Source organism: Tympanuchus pallidicinctus, unplaced genomic scaffold (genome assembly GCF_026119805.1).
Source record: "Tympanuchus pallidicinctus isolate F22 unplaced genomic scaffold, pur_lepc_1.0 scaffold32, whole genome shotgun sequence".
NCBI lineage: Eukaryota > Metazoa > Chordata > Aves > Galliformes > Phasianidae > Tympanuchus > Tympanuchus pallidicinctus.
This window is the reverse complement of record NW_026294750.1, coordinates 994,687-1,012,175: the sequence shown is the minus strand read 5'-3', so window position 1 is coordinate 1,012,175 and position 17,489 is coordinate 994,687. Positions and strand designations below refer to the sequence as shown.

The following is a 17,489-nucleotide window of genomic DNA, read 5'->3' as shown; positions in this document are numbered from 1 at the left end:
GTCCCCCCCACATGAATGGGTTGCTGTGACAAAGGGACACTCTGTGCATCCCACTCCTTGTCAAGGCTCCAAGCAAACACCCTCCCTGGCCAAACAGTTCCATGCTTTTCCTTTTACTCTCAGCTCCGGTTAAAAAAAGGACCGGGGGGATTTTCTTCCCTTTCTGCTGTGACTCAGGTGCTGCTCACATCTGAGTCATGGGGGGAGCGCAGAGGTGGGGGTGCAGGAGGAGAAGGAGGTGGTGGGGCTGGGGGCAGAGCCAAGCTGACGGGGCAGAAGGTCGGTGGTCAGAGCTGTTCCACTCTCCGATGCCGCACCTCGTGTCCCGGCCGGATTTAATTAACGGGTTTGGAGGGAGGTGGGTGATAGTGCGTTCGGGACCGGAGTCGGCGGTTCCCTGCTGCCATCTAACGGGGACAGCCGTGCCGGCAGCCGCTCTGGGGGCTGCGGGAGGGGCTTCCCCGGGACCCCGTTAAGCCGGGGGGTGGGGGAAGCTGTAGGGAAGGGTGCTTGCTGCTCTGAGTATTGAGACGCCCGACGGCCGTATCTTTTCCCCAGCTTTGTGTTGTGGGCTGATGGCACCGTGGGGCCGTGGGAGCAGTGGGTCAGCCCAACTGGGAGCTGTGCAGGTGCTGCCTTTGAAAGCAGGGTGGGCAGGAGGTGGCTGTGCCCTATAGGGCTCTACAGCTGTCCCTTCCAAACAGCCCATCCGTGGGGGGAGTCCCAGTGTTCCTGGGTTGAGGGGGAAGTGGGGTGATACTGCATGGGGTGGGACCCCCTACTGTGGGGCTCCCCTCGGCTTTGTGCTCTGTGCTGTTGGCCCCAGGCAGAGGGAGACAGCTGTGGTGCAATGCATGGGGCCGAGCCATACAGGTTGTTTGATCACCATCTACACCCCCAGAGGAGTATGGGGGCAGCGTCTGACCCCAGCGGGTGACACCCAGGCACGCGGTGGGACCCAGGCCCGTGGTGTGGCTCAGCCATGCCGTGGGGATGTGACACTGTGCCCAGCCAGGGGATTAGGGACGGCTGTCAGCGGTATCGCTGCCCATTCCCAGCTCCGGTTACGTGGGGTTGGGATGTGGCGCCTGGCGGTGCTGGAGCTGGAGGGGGGGGGAGTCAGCTTTCAAAGAGCACAGAAATGTGAGCAGGGGAGGTGGGGGATGTGAGGGGAAGGAGTGCGCGGTGAGAGATCTGAGAGGCTGGAAGCTGCGGTGGGGCTGAGCATCACAGCCCTCTGTGCCCCCGACCCCAGCGGGGGAAGAGGCCCTGAGGGATTTGGGGAGGGGGGGTCCCATGCTGTGCAGCCACCTCTATTGCTTTGTTGCGGGGTGGGAAATGCGCTCTCCTCCCCCCATCCATCACCCGAACGCTCGGCGGGGGTGTGCAGGGCTGGCAGCTGCCTTCCCCTACCAGCTCAAGGTGAGGAGGGGGTTGATTAATTGCTCTCTTAGCAACTGCTAATCAGCGGGGGACGGGGGGACGGGGAGAGGATGGGGGGCGGAGCTGAGCGAGGTGCGAGAGTTCCCCCCATTCGGGGCACAGCATCACGACGATGCGAGCTGGGGGCGAGTGGGGAGGAGCCCAAAACATCGCAGCCCTGAGTGGCCTTTAAAGGAAAGCACAAACGCAGCCGGGCACCTGGAAGGCCCAGATTTGGATAGAATGCGTGGTCATTGGGAGCGGGGGATTTCCCGGAGGATGCGGGGAGAGTTCAGGGTGGACCGGACTCTCCTCTCAGCTCAGCTTAGCTCTGCCCAGACCTGCAAAACGCCTTCAGAGCGTTTCTCCGTGCTGCCTGGCTGCAGTGAGGGCGGCTGCCGCATGAAGGCACTGGAGGCTTTTGATGGAAGACGTGCTGGGATGAGGGAATGTGGGGATGCTGGGATGTGAGATGTGGGGATGCAAGGTGCAGGATGTGAGAGTTGGGATGCAGGATGAAGGGATACGGGATGCAGAATGTGAGATACCCCTATCTCACGTGGGGTGTATTGGGGTGATGCGCTGAGACAGGGAGTGCAGGAGGTGGGGTGCGTGTGGGGGGGGCCTGGAAGGGACCCCTGGGTGGGTGGGAGCACTCGGGGAGGTGGTGTGGTCTGGGAGCAATGCGCTGCCCTGGGCTGGGTGCTGACAGCAGATCCCTCACCATGGGAGCTGGCAGCAGTCCCACAGCAGCCACCTGAATCCACCTCACTCCTGGCTGTGCAGATTACTGTGCAGATTCCTTTCTCAGCACTTGGCACCATGCTGAGCCCCCTCCTCCCAGACCCCTTGAGCGCAGCATCACCCCACCCTGTCCTTGGGCTGGGGGCTTTTGGGGACCCTGCAATGACCAATGCATGGAAGAACCCCTCGCTGGGATGCTGTGAGCTGTGCTGGTCCTGGCCCAGCTGGCTGAGGAAGTTGAGGGCTGGCTGATGAAGGCGTATTTTTATTATTATTAATTGGTTTACAGAGTGAGAAAGCGTGAAATCTGGGCCGTGCTTTATTACAGCTCCAATCACGCTGGACAAGATGGGAAAAATAAGCAGCATGGTGCTGCTGCTGGAGCGTGTGCTGAATGCGCCCCATGCCACCAAGGTGGGGGCTCTGCTCTGCTCTGGGCCCCTGATGGAGTGGTGCAACCCCCCCCCAAGTGCTGCTGATTAATTGCCCCAACCTCACTGGGACACTTTGGGGTGGGAGATGCTGCCCCAAAGACAGCACCGCTTCTTTCTTTTTCTTTATTAATTAATAACAATGCGATCGTTTCTTTAAAGATTAATCAAAAGCACGTTTCAGTATTCATGCTGCCCAGCAGATGGGTTATTTGGTCGCAGCCATGCGACGCCCAGCAGGGATTGGTGTTGGGTTTGTGCCATCGAGGCAGCGCTCACCCATCCCAGCGTCCCACCGGAGCCCCAGAGCTGTGCTGTCCCCTCTGGGTCCCACCAGGACAGCATGGTGACGTTGGAATTGGGGCTCTGGGGTGCTTTGGCAGCGTTCTACCAGCCAGAGAATGAGGATTTCTGCTTTGCAGTAGGGTTTGGGTATGATGCTGCTTCTTGCTGCAGTTTTCCTGCATGGGGGGGGACACAGACCGACACCCCCAGAGCAGCTCCTCATTGCTGCAGTTGGTTGATGAGCAACATAATTACTCCTGCAAAAGCAAATCCCTGCCGGCCTTGGCTTCTTGGTTGGGCTCCAAGGAAGGCAGCTTTTCCTTGCAAAGTATGAGGCCATGAATATTTGATGCCCGAGGAGGGTATTTCTTTCAGAAGGATGTTGCATGAATTATGGAGGGCCTGGGAGGGGCGCAGGGCTGTTGTTTTTGCGGGGCCATTATGGGGCTACCCTGACACCTCTGCGGTCCCACAGAGCCAGACCCCATTTCTCCCCCTGCCCATGTTGTGCTGCTGGATGGGAAGCTTGAGGGAATCAGCTTTGCTCCGTTAGCAGCGTTTGTGTTAATTAACACATAAAGATTTTCCTCCCACTGTCCTGCTGATGCAGAGGCACTGTGTGCTGTCTGGCCATCACTGTTAATTTTACCACCAAATGTGCTCTCTCCTTTCTTTTTCTCCTTTGGTTTTCTTTTCTTTAAAGAGAGCTTGCAGCCCACTAGCACTACAGGTGGCAAAAACCCTCCCACATCCAAATGGAAGCCTCCCTTTGGGGCTGCACAGTCTCATGCTGGTGGCACAACAAACCCTGTTTCTCTAGAAGAGCTGCTCCTTCCCTTTCTTCCCAATGGCTTCCTAAGGAGGATGGGAGCAACCAGGGTGAGAACTGGGTCTGCTTTCCCCCCTTGTTCTTGGCACTTGGTCTTGTTCAGCCAGCATTAGGGAGAGAGATGCGTCAGTTTGCTTTGTCTGAGCATCTGCCCGTGTGCCCGTGGATGTGTGGGATGCTTTGGCTGGAGCACCTCGACCTGCCTCAAGCTGCTAAAACAACTCTGTGCCTTCTGTGATACGGAGTGCTCACTTCGCATGACTTTGCTCTTCCTTTCATGGGACCCCCAGTGACTCAGGCAGCATCTCTCCATAAACCATCATTCCATCCTGGCTGGAGTTGATTCCCCGTATGCACAGAGTGGCTGAAGCCCATTGAAGCTGCCCCTCGTGCTCTCCATGAAGTCACGTTCCCAAATCTCACCTCCCCTCCTTGCAGCCATACCCGAGCAGCATCCTTAGGGGAATGGAGGGCATCACCCAGAGCGTTACCCAGTTTCTGGCCAGCACATCAGGTTGGGAAAAACCACATTTGTGCGTATTGTGGCTTTGCAGCAGCTCCGCGGGGGTTGCGGGCACATTGCGGGTGGAGGAGCTGAGCAGGGGATCAGCGCAGCGCTGATGCTGCGAGAGGTGAAGAGCCGCGAAGCGTTGCAATGCCAGCGCTGCCCGTGCGATGGGTGCCGGGTTAAGGCCCTCGTTGCCATCGGAATGTCAGCTCTGTCGCTGTTGCTGAGCCTGCTCGGCTCTCCTGCCGTTAGGTGGGAGTGTTGGCGAGGAGAAGAGCGGCGATGCTCCCATCTCTGGGCCGCCAAACCCAGAAGCGATTCCTTTGTCCTCCTTCGCTCCGGTGGCAATGAGTTACAGAGAGGGAATTTCAGGCTGCGCTCACGGGGGGGAATAAAGCCCTGAAAGGGGGACCCGGCATTGCAGCTGGAGGAGGTCGGGCAGCGACAGGGAGCAGGAGAAGAGGGGCTGCATGAGCCGTGTGCCCACGGGTGCCACAGGGAGGAGCGTAGGGGGATCCGTGCAAAGAGGCGGCTGGGGGTTCAAGCAGCTTTTTGCTGGGGGCCGGCATCGGTTGGGCAGCGTGCAAGGATCCAGGAGCTGCCGGAAGGGCACGGAGCCCCCAAAATGGGGCAGCCTGGGGGTAGGGGGGCTGCCAGCGGCTGGCACAGGTGAAGTTGCCTTCCTTACGAGGAGGAGGAGGAGGGGGGTTGGCTGTCGCTCACAGCCTGCAGACGAATCATCCCTCTTCCATCGCTAATTCCTCCCCGTGAGCCCGGATGGGCTTTTTATGCCCCCCCCTCCCCCCGCCCCACTCGATTTCTTTAAAATGCAACACTTTCCATCAAAATCTGGTTAGTCATGAAGCGTATAATGAGTTTTATATATATTTAAGGCGGTCTGACATTCGGCATCCCATTATCCTCACTCCTCGAGAGAAACGTGGACTCAGTGTGTGTGTGTTGATCCAATAAGGGCTCAGTCAGTGCCATTTTTGCTCTCCGAAATATCCGTATCCATTACCCATGTTTCTGTTTGTGTGTAGGAGTCTCTTTCCCATGGAAAGAAATCCAAAGTAATTTCTTTTTATTTTTCACCTTTTTTTTTCTCCCCCTCCTCCCCCCCTCCAGGGTCTGTAATTGGTGCCACTTTTGGGCACTGCCAAATTGCTTTGTCGCTGTGTTTTGTTTGGCCATATCACAGAATCACAGGATGGCCCAGGTTGGAAGGGACCTCAAGGATCACGAAGCTCCAACCCCCTGCCACATGCAGAGCCACCAACCTCCCCATTTCATAGCAGCCCAGGCTGCCCAGGGCCCCATCCAACCTGGCCTTGAACACCTCCAGGGATGGACGGGGCATCACAGCCTCTCTGGGCAGCTGTTCCAGCACCTCACTGCTCTCATAGGAAAGAACTTCCCCCTGACATCCAACTGAAATCTTCCCTCTTTCAACTTCAAACCATTTCCCCTTGTCCTGCTGTTATCTCTCCTTTCAAAGAGTTGATAAACCCATCCTTTCCTTGCTTTGGTAAATCACAGCTCAAGGTGTGATTACCCAATGCGGGAGATTTTGGGGTGTTCTGTGGGCACTGTCTGTGTCTGGAGATGGCACATGGCTGCAGGGCGATGCTGGGCTGCCCCTTGTGCTCCTCTCGTCCTCGTGTCCCATCCCCAACAACCTGCAAACTTTCAGTTGTGTTCATCCTACTCCCGGTTCTCTCACTGATGCTTGATGTCAATGCAAACCTCCTGCTCAATCCCAACCCCCCAGCGGGCAGGACAGTGGTGGCAACGCGTTCTTCCACCTTCCTTTCCTTCTGAAATCCTTCTCCTCCTCTTTTCTTGCAGATTTCCCTTTGGCTCATGCATCCCCAGCACCGAGAGCCCTCACCCTGCCCTCATCCACCCTCTGCTGCACCTCCTCCTTCCCCTACAGACAAACGGGATGCCCCAAAAGCATCCCCATGCACCCTCCTTACCCCCACCAATGTATTTTTCTTTAAACAGCCCTCGCTGGGACTTTTCTAATAGCGTAGATATTACAGCTGATTACCATCCTATTCATATTCGGCTTTGAATTAAAGATTTCTTTTCCACACCCTTCTAACCAGCAGGGAATGGCATCCAAAGCAGTGCTCGGAGCACATCCCACAGACAGCATGGGCTCCTCGTGCCTCTCCTCCCTGCCACGAGTGACCCATGAAGAGGAAGGAGGAGGAGGCGGTGGCTCGGCCATCAATAATTCAAACCCTTCTGCAGAGCTGAGCTGAGAGGAGAGTCCGGTCCATAAATGCGGTTTCATGTTTTCCTCTATTCAAAAAAAACAAAATAAAAACTGCAAGCAGAGCGTCTGCTGGGTTATGTGTGCGAGGGACGTGGTGACCTTCCCTGCTGGAGGGGAGCCAGGCTGGAGGCGCTGGGTGGGGGCTGCACTCCTGCTGTGCTGCGGGGGACGATGGTGTGCCCAAGCCTGGTGCGAGGCCTGGAGGGTCAGGGGAGGATGCAGAGCTCCTGGAGCTGCTGATCTCGGTGATCTCCGTGTCCTGGGTGGAGCTGGAGCACGGGGTGGGCTGCGTTCCTCCAACCTTGCCTACAGCAGGGGAGAGAGGAAGCGGTTTGTTCCCTTCCTCTTTCTTGGAGCCTGGCGAGGCCGCATCGATCCCTGCGTCCATTTGCTGACAGTGTTGAACTCTCCTGGAGCATCCGATGGTTGGAAATGCTCCGAGCTGAGGGCCAGCAATGTCTGCAGCAGCGACTTCTGTGGGGTGTGCAGCACAGAACTCAGTAACCCCACACGTCAGATAACCCCCCCAGCTGCTGCTCTCCTTATCACTTTATCTCTGGGATGTCTCCCACCCTCCCCCGCTGCTCGCATCCCTCCCGCCTCCTCGTGGCCTTTCCCATCGGGCTGAGCCAGGTTTCTAAATGTTAATTGTGTTTTGACGTTCTTGACGCTGCCGTGAGCACCCGTGATATTTTGGCTCCTGGCTGACAGCAGGGAGAGGATGGTGAGAAATGGAGCTGCACATCCGTGGGGCTCAGGGAGGAGAGATGCTGTGGGTGGGGAGGAGAAAGCATCCCTCAGGGCTGGGGGGGATGGATGTGGATGTGGATGTGGATGTGGATGTGGATGTGGATGTGGGTATTTCCCACTGGAGCTTCCCCCCAGCTGCTGGAGGAGCTGCCAGCCATGGAGCAGTGCTATTTTTCAGCAGCCAGGTGCTGCTTTGCCCAGCTTCATGCTGTGAGCACAAGGGCAAGGTGATGGTTTATCCCCCAAGTTGTCTTAAGAGACCTCGAAGTACAAAGACGTGGAAATGGAGCAAAGGTTCTCATGCGGGTCTGTTTCATGAGTTTCCACAAGAAGTGAGAGCTGGGGCGGAGGGAGGGATGTGCCCAAAGCCCTGCTCTCACTCTGTTGCCCTGAGGTCTCTGCTCCTGCAGGTGGTGGTGGCTGCATCAGTATGAAGAACGCAGAGTGTCTCTAGTGGAGAACGCTGCTGGTGACGCTTCAGCCCAAAGTTCTGTGCAGTTTTAGCTTCCCTCAAGATTTCTTGGGTCTTGGACAAAGCAGAGCCATGTGCCCACGTTGTCCTGCTGCAGTAAGACCCCAATCCTTCACCCGGATGCCCCTGAAATCCTGCTGAGGTGGTGGAGGGCTTCATCCAACCCGAAGAAGCAAGGATCAGGCTGACCTTAGGGCACCTCCGAGAGCTGCTTTCAGTGAGGGGATTTGTGCCTGGCTTATCCCAAGGCGGCTGCAGCCCCCCTGAGCCCCATGTGCATCCCACATGAGCTTGGGGAACTGACAGGACCTGGATGGGCTGCCCTAAGGCTTTGTCACACTGGGGCAGGCAGGGGTGTCCTTGGTGGAATTGGGCACCAGTGGGTGTAGCCCAGATTCGTAACATTTATCTCTGTCCTGCACCAAGCTGGGACAAATAACCCCTGGTGCATCCTTACACTGTCAGCCAGGGTGGAGAAACGGGGTCACTCCACCTCTGCACCCCTAAATGTCTCCAGGGGAACAGCCAGGCAGACACATCAGTCTGCTTTTTTCAGCCTTATTTTGGAAATAACCCACGGACCACAAAGATGGACAGACGCCGTGTCAGAGCTGCTGGCCTGAATCTCTTCTTGGGGACGGGACCTTGTTATCAGCAGGGCAAAGCACGGCCCAGAGCTGTGTTGTCACAGTCCCCTTGCGTCCCCTTCCCATCACTTGTGGAGAAGGCAAAGTGCAGCAGTCCTTTTGCTTGGATTGCAGCTGGGTGCAATGCATGACATGGAGGGCTGGAAGGGCCCATCCCCCCTCCAGGGCTGCCCTCCTCTGCACCAGAGATGAATGCCAACGAGAACCACTCTGGCTCTGGCTGGATATGAGATCACAGCAACGGCCGATCTGTCTGCAGGAGGCAGAGCTCCAGCCGTGATCCCGTGAGCATCCGACTCCACGGGAATTTTGCCACTTATTTAATGGCAGGAAGGCGGCCAGCCAGCTTTCCAGGAGAGCATCTTGCTGGGCAGCACGTAGCTCCTCCAGAGCCTGGCCAGGCTGTTGTGTTGGGAGCCAGGAGGTCCAGAGTGTTCCTGGGACGCCGGCTCCTCTCCAGCATCCCAAACAGGGTCTGTCCTCCAGCACTGCCAGCACTGAGCCCTCGGCTGCTGCATCCTTCCACCCAGGGCTGATTTGCGGGCAACACGAATCAACTCTCAGCGAAGATGAGGCTGGAAATGGGTGCTGGAAGGGGCTGTGTTTTGTCTTTTGAGGCAGGTGGAGCTGCAGCATCCCCAGTGTGCAGGGCCTGGGGTGTCTGAGCACATGCAAGGTGTGCTCTGTGAGTGCTCCAGTGACCGATTATCTCACACTCATTACTGTGATGGATTGGAGCAGTTAATGTGTCAATGGTCATTACCTGGGGGCTGTGTTTTCTCTAGATTAATGAATCGACGCGACACGATGAGCTCCTCAGAGCTGCCAGAGCCTGGTGGGCTGTTTAATAGCAACAAAAACAAGGCGATGCATGTGCACATCCATGGGAAAGTGCACAGAGTGGGTGACAGAGAGAAGGGCAGCAGCCCAGGTTGGTGTTCTGGTGATTTCATTGTGAGAAGGTGAAATGTGGGGACGGCAGACAGTGCACACACTGGGAGCTGAGCCCGGTCCTGTGCCCACCCCTGGCATTGGAGGGTCCGTCAGGGCTTGGCAGAGGCTGCAGCATTTGTAGCCCTCAGTATTCTGCTCCTCTGCTCCTGCAAATGCTGAAATTAGAGAACGTGACCCATGAGGTGTGGGAGGCCTGGGCTCCTGTCGGTGCTGCTGCTGTGCTCTTCGGCTCTGCCGAAGGCTGCAGGTGACGGGAAGGGACGGGAGGAGAGAACAAAGATGAGCAAAATCCATCTTGATGCTCGGTGCCAGGAGGGGACAGGGCCGGGGGGCGCGACGGTGTCACGACGACGGTGTCAGCTCCATCCTCCTCCCGCTGCCGCGGTGACCGCACTGCCGGGGGTGGGGCGGGCGGGGGTGCAGCTGATCCCCCCTCCCCGGCCCAGGGGGGGCAACGGGGAGCGTGGGGCGCCCCATCAACTCCCCCCTCCCCCCCCCCCAACCCTCCGCGCTGCGCTGCTGCTTTAAAAGGCTGGCAAACCCCGCGGCGGGCTTCCCAGCGCTTCTTCATGCAAAACTTCCCCGGCCCCAACCCTCCTCCTCCTGCTGCTCTTCCTCCTCCTCCTCCTCCTCCTCCTCCTCAGCGCGGCTGCGGAGCGCGGCGGGTCCCGCCCGGCTGCGGCTCTCTCGGCTCCGGGCCGGGGCCGGGGCTGCGGGGGGGGTTGTCCCCGGCAGGGCTCGTTCCCTCCGCATGCCGCAGGGCCCCCCCTGGCTGCCCGAGCCCCCCCCGGGGCCGGAGGCGGCGGCCGCGGCCGGAGAAGGGCTCGGAGCCGCCGCCAACTTCGTGCGCTGCCCGCGGGTAAGTGCGGGGCGTCCCCCCCCCAGCCCTCCCCAAACCTTCCTGCAGAGCGGCTGCCCCCTCCTCCCTTCCCGCAGCCCCGCTCTCTCTCTCCGCTCTACTCCAGCATTCCCCCCCCCTCCCCTTTTTTTTTAATTATTAAATAATTTTTAATTAAAGGTGGAGGCTGCGGCGGTGGGGGTTGCAACACGGAGCCCCTCACTCTCCCTCCCCCCACCCTCTCCACCTCTCGGTTACAGCTTGTCCCCAGCGGTCGGGACCCTCCCCACTTCATTGCATTATTAACAGCGATGGGGCAGCAGCGCTCTGCCCCTCCACTCCCCTCTGCACCCCGCGCTGCGGGACTCGGACAGGGGGCACCGCACGGCTCTGCCCTGATCCTGGGTGGGGGGGACTGGACATGGAAGGGGCTCGGGGCTGGGGGTGCTGCCCTCACATCGCCGCAGCGATCACAGCAGCACGGCAGGGGCCGCAGAGCTGACAGCAGGGCAGGGGGATCCCGGGGGTGGGAGTCCCCATTGCAGCTTGAGGGTGGTTGGTGGGGACACAGCCTCACCCGGAGCTGCAGCAGCCCCATCTCCGGGCTGGGAGCCGCTGTGCACACACGCAGCTCGCGGGTTTTGTTTTCCTCTGTCTCCTCTCTGTTGTTGGGTTGGTTTTTTTTTTCCATTTTTTTTCCTATTTTTTTTTTCTTTTTTTCCCTGGTTGAGCGGTGCGGCTGTGAGAGCCGAAGTTGGCAGCCGTGGGAAAAAAGCGGAGAACTCTCCCAGCGCCTCCAAACGCGGCCCCACCGCTCTCCTCCTCCTCCTCCTCCTCCTCCCCCGGTGCGATGAGTTGGCCGTGCTCTGCCGCTCTCCTGCTGCTGCCCCAGGGGTAGAGCCGCTGTCTTCGGCTGTGTCTGCGGTGGAGAAAGGAATGTGTGTGTTGGGGGAGGGGGGAGCCGCACCGTGTAGGTGATGTGAGGCTGGGGTTCGCAAAGCCGGGCTGGAGGGGTTGGAAGGGCTGCCTGCGTGCTGGCGGGGAAGGATGGAACGGAACCGATCTGTTGAATGCAGCGAGGAGCTCAGGCAAATGCCAAGAGAAGTGCCAAAAGAAAAAGCTTTCTTCCTTCCCTGCCGTCGCTGGGTGGGAGCGGGGATTTTTCTGCACTGCTGCGGTGGGTGAGGGGGGGATGCGTTTGGTCCCCAGTGCAGAGCAGCTTTGCGAGGGCAGCAGCGGGCTCTGGTTGCCCCGGGTTTGTGGATATGGGCAGATCTGGTTGGGGGGCTGGGGCAGGCTCCGAGCTGGGGCTGTTTCCCTGCACCCCATGGATGCAGAGAGGGGCTTTCCAGGTGGGTTTTCCACCAGGAGCTGAAGCTGTGCTGCAGCTGCAGGATGAGCCTGCATCCCGGGGCACGGCATCGCTGGTTGGAGGAGCCCACCGGCTCCCCAAAAAAAGGGCATCACGTGCCTCAACTTTGGCATCAGGCAGGAGGAGGATGGATTTGTCAGCTCAGCCACCCCCTTCCAGCTCTTCCCAGAAAGGCAACGGCTTGAAGAAGTGGCAGGTCCTAATTATAACACGCACGAACCCGCTCCCTCCGCCCTCCCCATCTCTGAGCCCACCGTGGGCACCATCCCTTGATCTCGGGCTTCATGTCTCGTGGTGGGGTTTCCTCTTCAGAGTGGCCCTGGATTTCCTGATGGCCTTGCACCACGCCTGGCTGAGGATGGGGGGTCTCTGTTTGCAGGGCTGGGTGCAGGCAGAGGTTGATGCTGTCAGAGGGGGAACTCGGGGTGCTGGCACAATGGGGAATAGAAACAGCGCACAGCACTGCAGGCATCACTGGGCACCAACATTTCAGCCCTTCCGAGCCATTCCAGTGTGCAGAACTGGGGGGTTTTGCTGTGTGTGGCAGAAGCAAGGCTCCTTCCTCCCCTCTTGGAGCTGCTTGCTGGGTGCAGTGGAAGCCTGGTGAGGCGCGGCGCTGCCGTCGATGCTCTGCAGCCGAATCCTCCTTCCTCGCCTTCCCCTCACTGAGAGCCAATCCTTCAAAGTGAGGGATTAGCCATGGCCTGCTTTGCAAAGGGAGGGGGAAAGAGAGCCGCTCGCCTGCAGTTAAGGATATATATATATACATAGTGTGATAAATATTCCTGGAGTGATCCGCGCCCAGTGGGAGCTGCTTGTGTCCGACTGCAGCAGCCTGCAGGGCAGCGTGGAGCGGTGGCACCCAGCGTGGGGCTGCTGCTGTCCCCACATCCGTGGGGCTGAGCCAGGGAGCATCAGCCTTTCCTGCACAGCACTGAGCGCAGCAGCAGCAGCAGCAGATCCCGGCATTTGCAGGACTGCACAGAGCCGAGCGGGTCGGCAGGGCTGGGGTTGTGCAAGCGTTGTGATATCTGTCAGTCTGTGCATCCATCTGAAGGGGCTGCATCCCAGGGTGGATCAGGTGAGTTTTCGGGTTAAAATCTGGGGTTTCTGCTTGCTGCTGCCTGCTGAGCTGTGACTTTGCGAACGCTGGGGCACTCGACCTGAATACTTAAGTTTTTCCCTGGCGAGAGAGAACTTAACCCAGCATCTCCTCCTTCACCGCGTCTAAATTCTGTTGTGCTTCACAGTGGCTTTGCAATTAAAAAAATAGCAGGACCCAAAGCGAAGTTCCCTGCAATAGCTTGCAAGTGGGGAAGAGCAGTCGTGAGCTAACTGGGAGGTTGTGCTGCGTGCCGCCTGTCCTGCCTGCCGAAGGATGAGCAGGTGGGCAAAGAAATGGCCTTGATTTCCAAAAAGATGCCAGTGAGCCGCATCTGCATCATGGGGGCATCGCTGGGGTCTGCCTGAAGGGATGGGTATGGGATGCAGTGGGTTCCCATTGCTGTCCTGCGTTGAGCCTCCAGCTCTCCATGGGACGCAGACGCTGCGCCTCTCGGCTTTGCCCGCAGTGATGGAGCTGCTGTGATTAGTGCTCAGCACTTGGGCACATGAGAGCTGAACATGCTTGCCTCCTGCACGGAGCTGATGGCAGTGCAGTAACTTCGTTTTGACCCGGAGAGAAATGGCCAATTTCTTCCTTTCTTTCTTGGTTTTCCCTTTGAAGGAGCTTTTGTGTTGCTGCAAAATCCCTGTGCCATTGAGGCGGCTCTGCTCCCTGGGCAGGGCTGGGTGCCCCCTTAGGGTTTCCATCTGAGCCCCACACACTGAGCGCAGGGTTGTGGGTTTTGAGGCCGCTCTCCTGGCAGCGGCAGTTGCAGACATGGGGGGTTTCTGCCTGCTTCTTCCTGGCTCTGAGGCAGCACAGGGATGGGGAAGGGAAATTTTGCAAACATCTCTGGTGGTGCATTCAGAGAAGGGATCCATCTGCCTCACCCAGAGCTGCACCAGCCTTGCTGCCTGCAAGCTGCTTGCTAGATGGTCTTTGAGGTTCTTTCCAACCCAAGCCATTCTGTAAGTCTATGATTTTCACCCTTGGAGGAATTGAGGTTGAAACAACCTGGTGAGGTTGAAGGTCCATCTCTGGAGCCCTGCAGCTGGGGGTGCAACACTGGCCAGGGCATCCCTGGGCTCCACAGCACCCGGTGCACCTCAGCTGTGCCTCACTGCAGCTCCGGTGCAATGCTCACAGCTGCAAGAGCTGAAGCCTGCTGGTGGCTGGGGAAGGCTGTGTCAGGGTGGGTTCCTCAGTGGGCACTGGCAGCAAGGATGGCAATGCCACAGGGATGGCTGGTAGCTCGGGAGCACGGCCGCCACTAGAGGGGGGCAGGATGACACCGTGCAGCACCTCCTCCGCATCCTCAGGGTACTGGGGCACCTCCTCCTGCCCCCTTGGTTCTCCCTGTCCCGACATGGTTTGGAGGCAGCGAGATGCAGCACTGCCTACTTCTGCATCTCTGGGTGCTGATTGGATTTATCCGACCCAAGCAAGGCAATAATCCATGGGATTTCGTGCCGGGTCTGGAAATACGCTTGGCTGGGATTAGTCCTAGCACCCTATGCCAGGTCTCAGATTTGAGCATTGCAGGGCTGGGATGAGGGTGAGGGTTTGTTCCTCACCAACAAAGCGCTTGGTGGAAACAAGAGGCAGCAGCCTTGCTCCTTAGTCAGGATGCATATGCACACCGAGGTGCTTGCGAACATGCATGCATTTTTTCTCTGCTCATGGTGAGCCCTGCTGTGCAAACAGCACCATGAGCACAGCTCCACCACCTCGCTGCTCACAGGTGTGTTCTCCACCCCACCGAGTGCTCAGTACAGGTGTGCCTCTCCATCCAGATGTGCAGGAAGAGCTGCTCTGGGAGGTGCAGGGGATGCAGCTTGCAATTCGCTGGGAGAGGGATGGGCTCATCTCCTCCTCAGTCTGATTTTTAAGGCTAGGGCTCCTCATCCAGGAGATGCCTTGGAGAAATGGCTTCTCATCTCCTGCCCCTTTCGATGAGAGCTCCGTCTGCTTGCAGCACAGGCTTGTGCAGTAATTCAGGCTGCATCTCCCTAATGATTCAACAGGGGATTCAAACCAGCTCTCCCCTCCCCATTATTTGTGCTTTTTTCTTGCCTGCCATGATATTTTTACCTTCAGTTCGTTCAGACTGTATGATCAAAGGAGGCACAAAAGGGAGAGAGCAAAGAGGGAAAAGCTTACAAGAAGAAAGGCAGAGGCTGTGGGCTCTGGGGGCTGCAGGCTGGGGGGGAGCAGCTTCTGCTCCGAGTGGGGCTGCGAGGAGCTCCGACAGCAGAACTGCAGCCCCTGGGGCGAGGGCACAAGAAGAGACCCAATTGCATCTCCTGGGTGCAAGAGGTGCTTCCCTTTGCCCTGCTCCCTGCACAGGATGGTGCTTGCAAAGCCCCAGAGTAGATGGGACTGCCCCTGTGGAGTTATGGTCCTTCCCCTACCCCCATCCCGATGGGATGCGCTCACAGGAATGGGTCTGTCCTGCTGGGAGGTGGCATTGAAGCTGGGGCAGCTTTCGTGCTGCAGCACTCCCCAGCTGCTGCCTTGGGAAGCACAGAGCTCAGCACTGGGTAATTCTGGTTGTCTTAAAAGCCCCAGCTGTCAGAAACGCTTTGGAGATGGGCCTTCAAGTGGCTCCGATGGGCAGGGATGTGCATAATTCATGGGGGTGAGTTGAGGCAAGGGCCCTCCCAGCCGGTGAGGCTGCGGAGCTCTGAGTCTCCTCCATGGGTGTAAAGGGACTCAGCTCCATCATCACCCCCATGGGGCTGTGGTGGGTCCAGCCCAGCAGGTGCTGGGTGCTGAGCTCTGTACCAGAGCTGAGATTAATTGAAGCTGTTCCTTGGGCTGTTCCAGCCCGTCCTACTTGGGGAATGCATCTGTCTGCTGTGCTCTCTGCTTTTTGGTGCCTTGCATTAATCATGCGCTGCCCTTGCAGCATCGGTCAGCAGCTGCTACAAGGGAGCACCCATCCCAAATGGGAAACAGAGGCAGGGGTCTGTTGTGGGGCAGGGACACCTCCAGGGACAGAAGGCTGCAGGTGTGGGTGTGAGCACAGCCTGACACACAGCCCTGTCTCAAGGAAGGATGCCAAGCAAGCCCTGGGCAGGCTCTGACCCACTGCTCCTCCCCTGTGGACACCCAGCTCAGGGGGCTGAGCACGTTTGTAACCAGCTGCTCTCAGCTGCTTTTAATTTGAGCCAAGCATCGGCTCACCTCCCCGGGGCAGGCAGGAAGCCAAACCTTCCTTGCAGCTCAGGCGAACCCTCAGTGCTGTCAATATTTGCTGCTGAAAGCTGTCAATAACTGCTGCTTGCAAGAAAGCAGCAGCCGATGCGGAGCTCAGCAGCCTGAATGAAGAGCAGCAATGCTTAGGGGGGCATTTCGGATACGTAATTCCTGGTTTCTTCAGTGCACAGCCAGATCAGCTTTTGCTTAAACCCTAAATCAGCTCTGAGACTGCTTGGTTTGCAGCATAGTGCTTGAGGTGTGCAGTGGTGATGGCAGGTGGTGGGGAAGTTGTTGGGCTCCCCTGTCTCCGGGATTGAGCTGTTGGGCACCTCCATTGCTTGGCCTCATTGTGCAGGGATGAAGGCAAGCTGCTAATGGCAGCAGCCTGCATGTGGCAGGGCTGTGGATGGGGACTCTAGCAGTCTGTGAATCAGTAGAAGGCATGCTCTAGGACAGGAGGAGTCAGAGCTGTGGGTACATTTGGGTTTGCCTCTCTCTGAGCACTGTGCTGAGACTTGAGCCAACCCACCAGCTCTTCCTGAGAGGCTTTGGGATGGGATGGGATGGGATGGGATGGGATGGGGTGGGGTGGACCCTGCTGCCTCCCTGCAGCCCATCCAGTCTCCCACCTGGCTCCACTCCAGGAACCATGCGAGCCTCTCTGCCCGGATGAAAAAAGTCCCATATCCCAAATTGTTTCCTTGGATTCTCTGATGAAAGCTTGAAACAGCCAAATCCCTCTCCATGCTCCTGTTTAATTTTCTTTCTCTCTCACTTCTCCCTCCCAAGGGCTCTGCAGGAAGGACCCGAAGCTCTGCTTGGGCTCACATCCCTGCCTCCTCTCCGCAGCGTAGCAATGCCAGCCCCAACACCCCATAGCAGCCCCACCACTCACTGCACGCGGGGGGCTGGCGTCACCCATGGGCGCCACTGAAGGAGCCCCCGGAGCCATGCTGCCTGCCTGACCGCTGCCGGGTTTCGGGCCGCGCACTCTGCCCCAGCACGGCTTCGGCGATGAGCGGGGCTTCTTTTTGCATGGAGCGTCTCTCTTTCTGCCTCCTCCTGAGTGCCTGGAGCTGGGGTTGGGCGCCCGGGGGTGCCGCCAAGCCCAAGGGCCAGGGCTACCCGCACATGAACTCCATCCGCATCGACGGGGACATCACTCTCGGGGGGCTCTTCCCCGTGCACGGCCGGGGCGCCGAGGGCAAAGCCTGCGGAGAGCTGAAGAAGGAGAAGGGCATCCACCGCCTGGAGGCCATGCTCTTCGCCCTGGACCGCATCAACAACGACCCCGACCTGCTGCCCAACATCACCCTGGGTGCCCGCATCCTGGACACGTGCTCGCGGGACACGCACGCCCTGGAGCAGTCGCTGACCTTCGTGCAGGCCCTGATTGAGAAGGACAGCACCGAGGTGCGCTGCGTCAATGGTGGGCCCCCCATCATCACCAAACCTGAGCGGGTGGTCGGCGTCATCGGCGCCTCGGGCAGCTCTGTCTCCATCATGGTGGCCAACATCCTGCGGCTCTTCAAGGTACGGGTCCCAAAAATAGGGGCAAAAACAACTGTGTGGGGAAAGCACCACGCTGGTTCACGCTTCCTTCTTCCTCCGTGGCTGGGGGCAGGCAGGAACTCTCATGAGCGTCTT

General features: G+C 58.5%; 1 protein-coding gene across 1 annotated transcript in view; it reads left to right on the top strand.

The window, feature by feature from the left end:
• The first annotated feature begins 9,956 nt into the window (after positions 1-9,956).
• The window catches only part of GRM4 (glutamate metabotropic receptor 4), a 40,702-nt gene continuing 33,169 nt past the window's right edge, over positions 9,957-17,489 (top strand). Inside the window, exons 1-2 of the mRNA XM_052698321.1 lie at positions 9,957-10,185; positions 16,632-17,375. Of these exons, the coding sequence (XP_052554281.1) occupies positions 16,857-17,375 (519 nt within the window). The 5' untranslated portion in view covers positions 9,957-10,185; positions 16,632-16,856. The remainder of the gene's footprint in view (positions 10,186-16,631; positions 17,376-17,489) is intronic.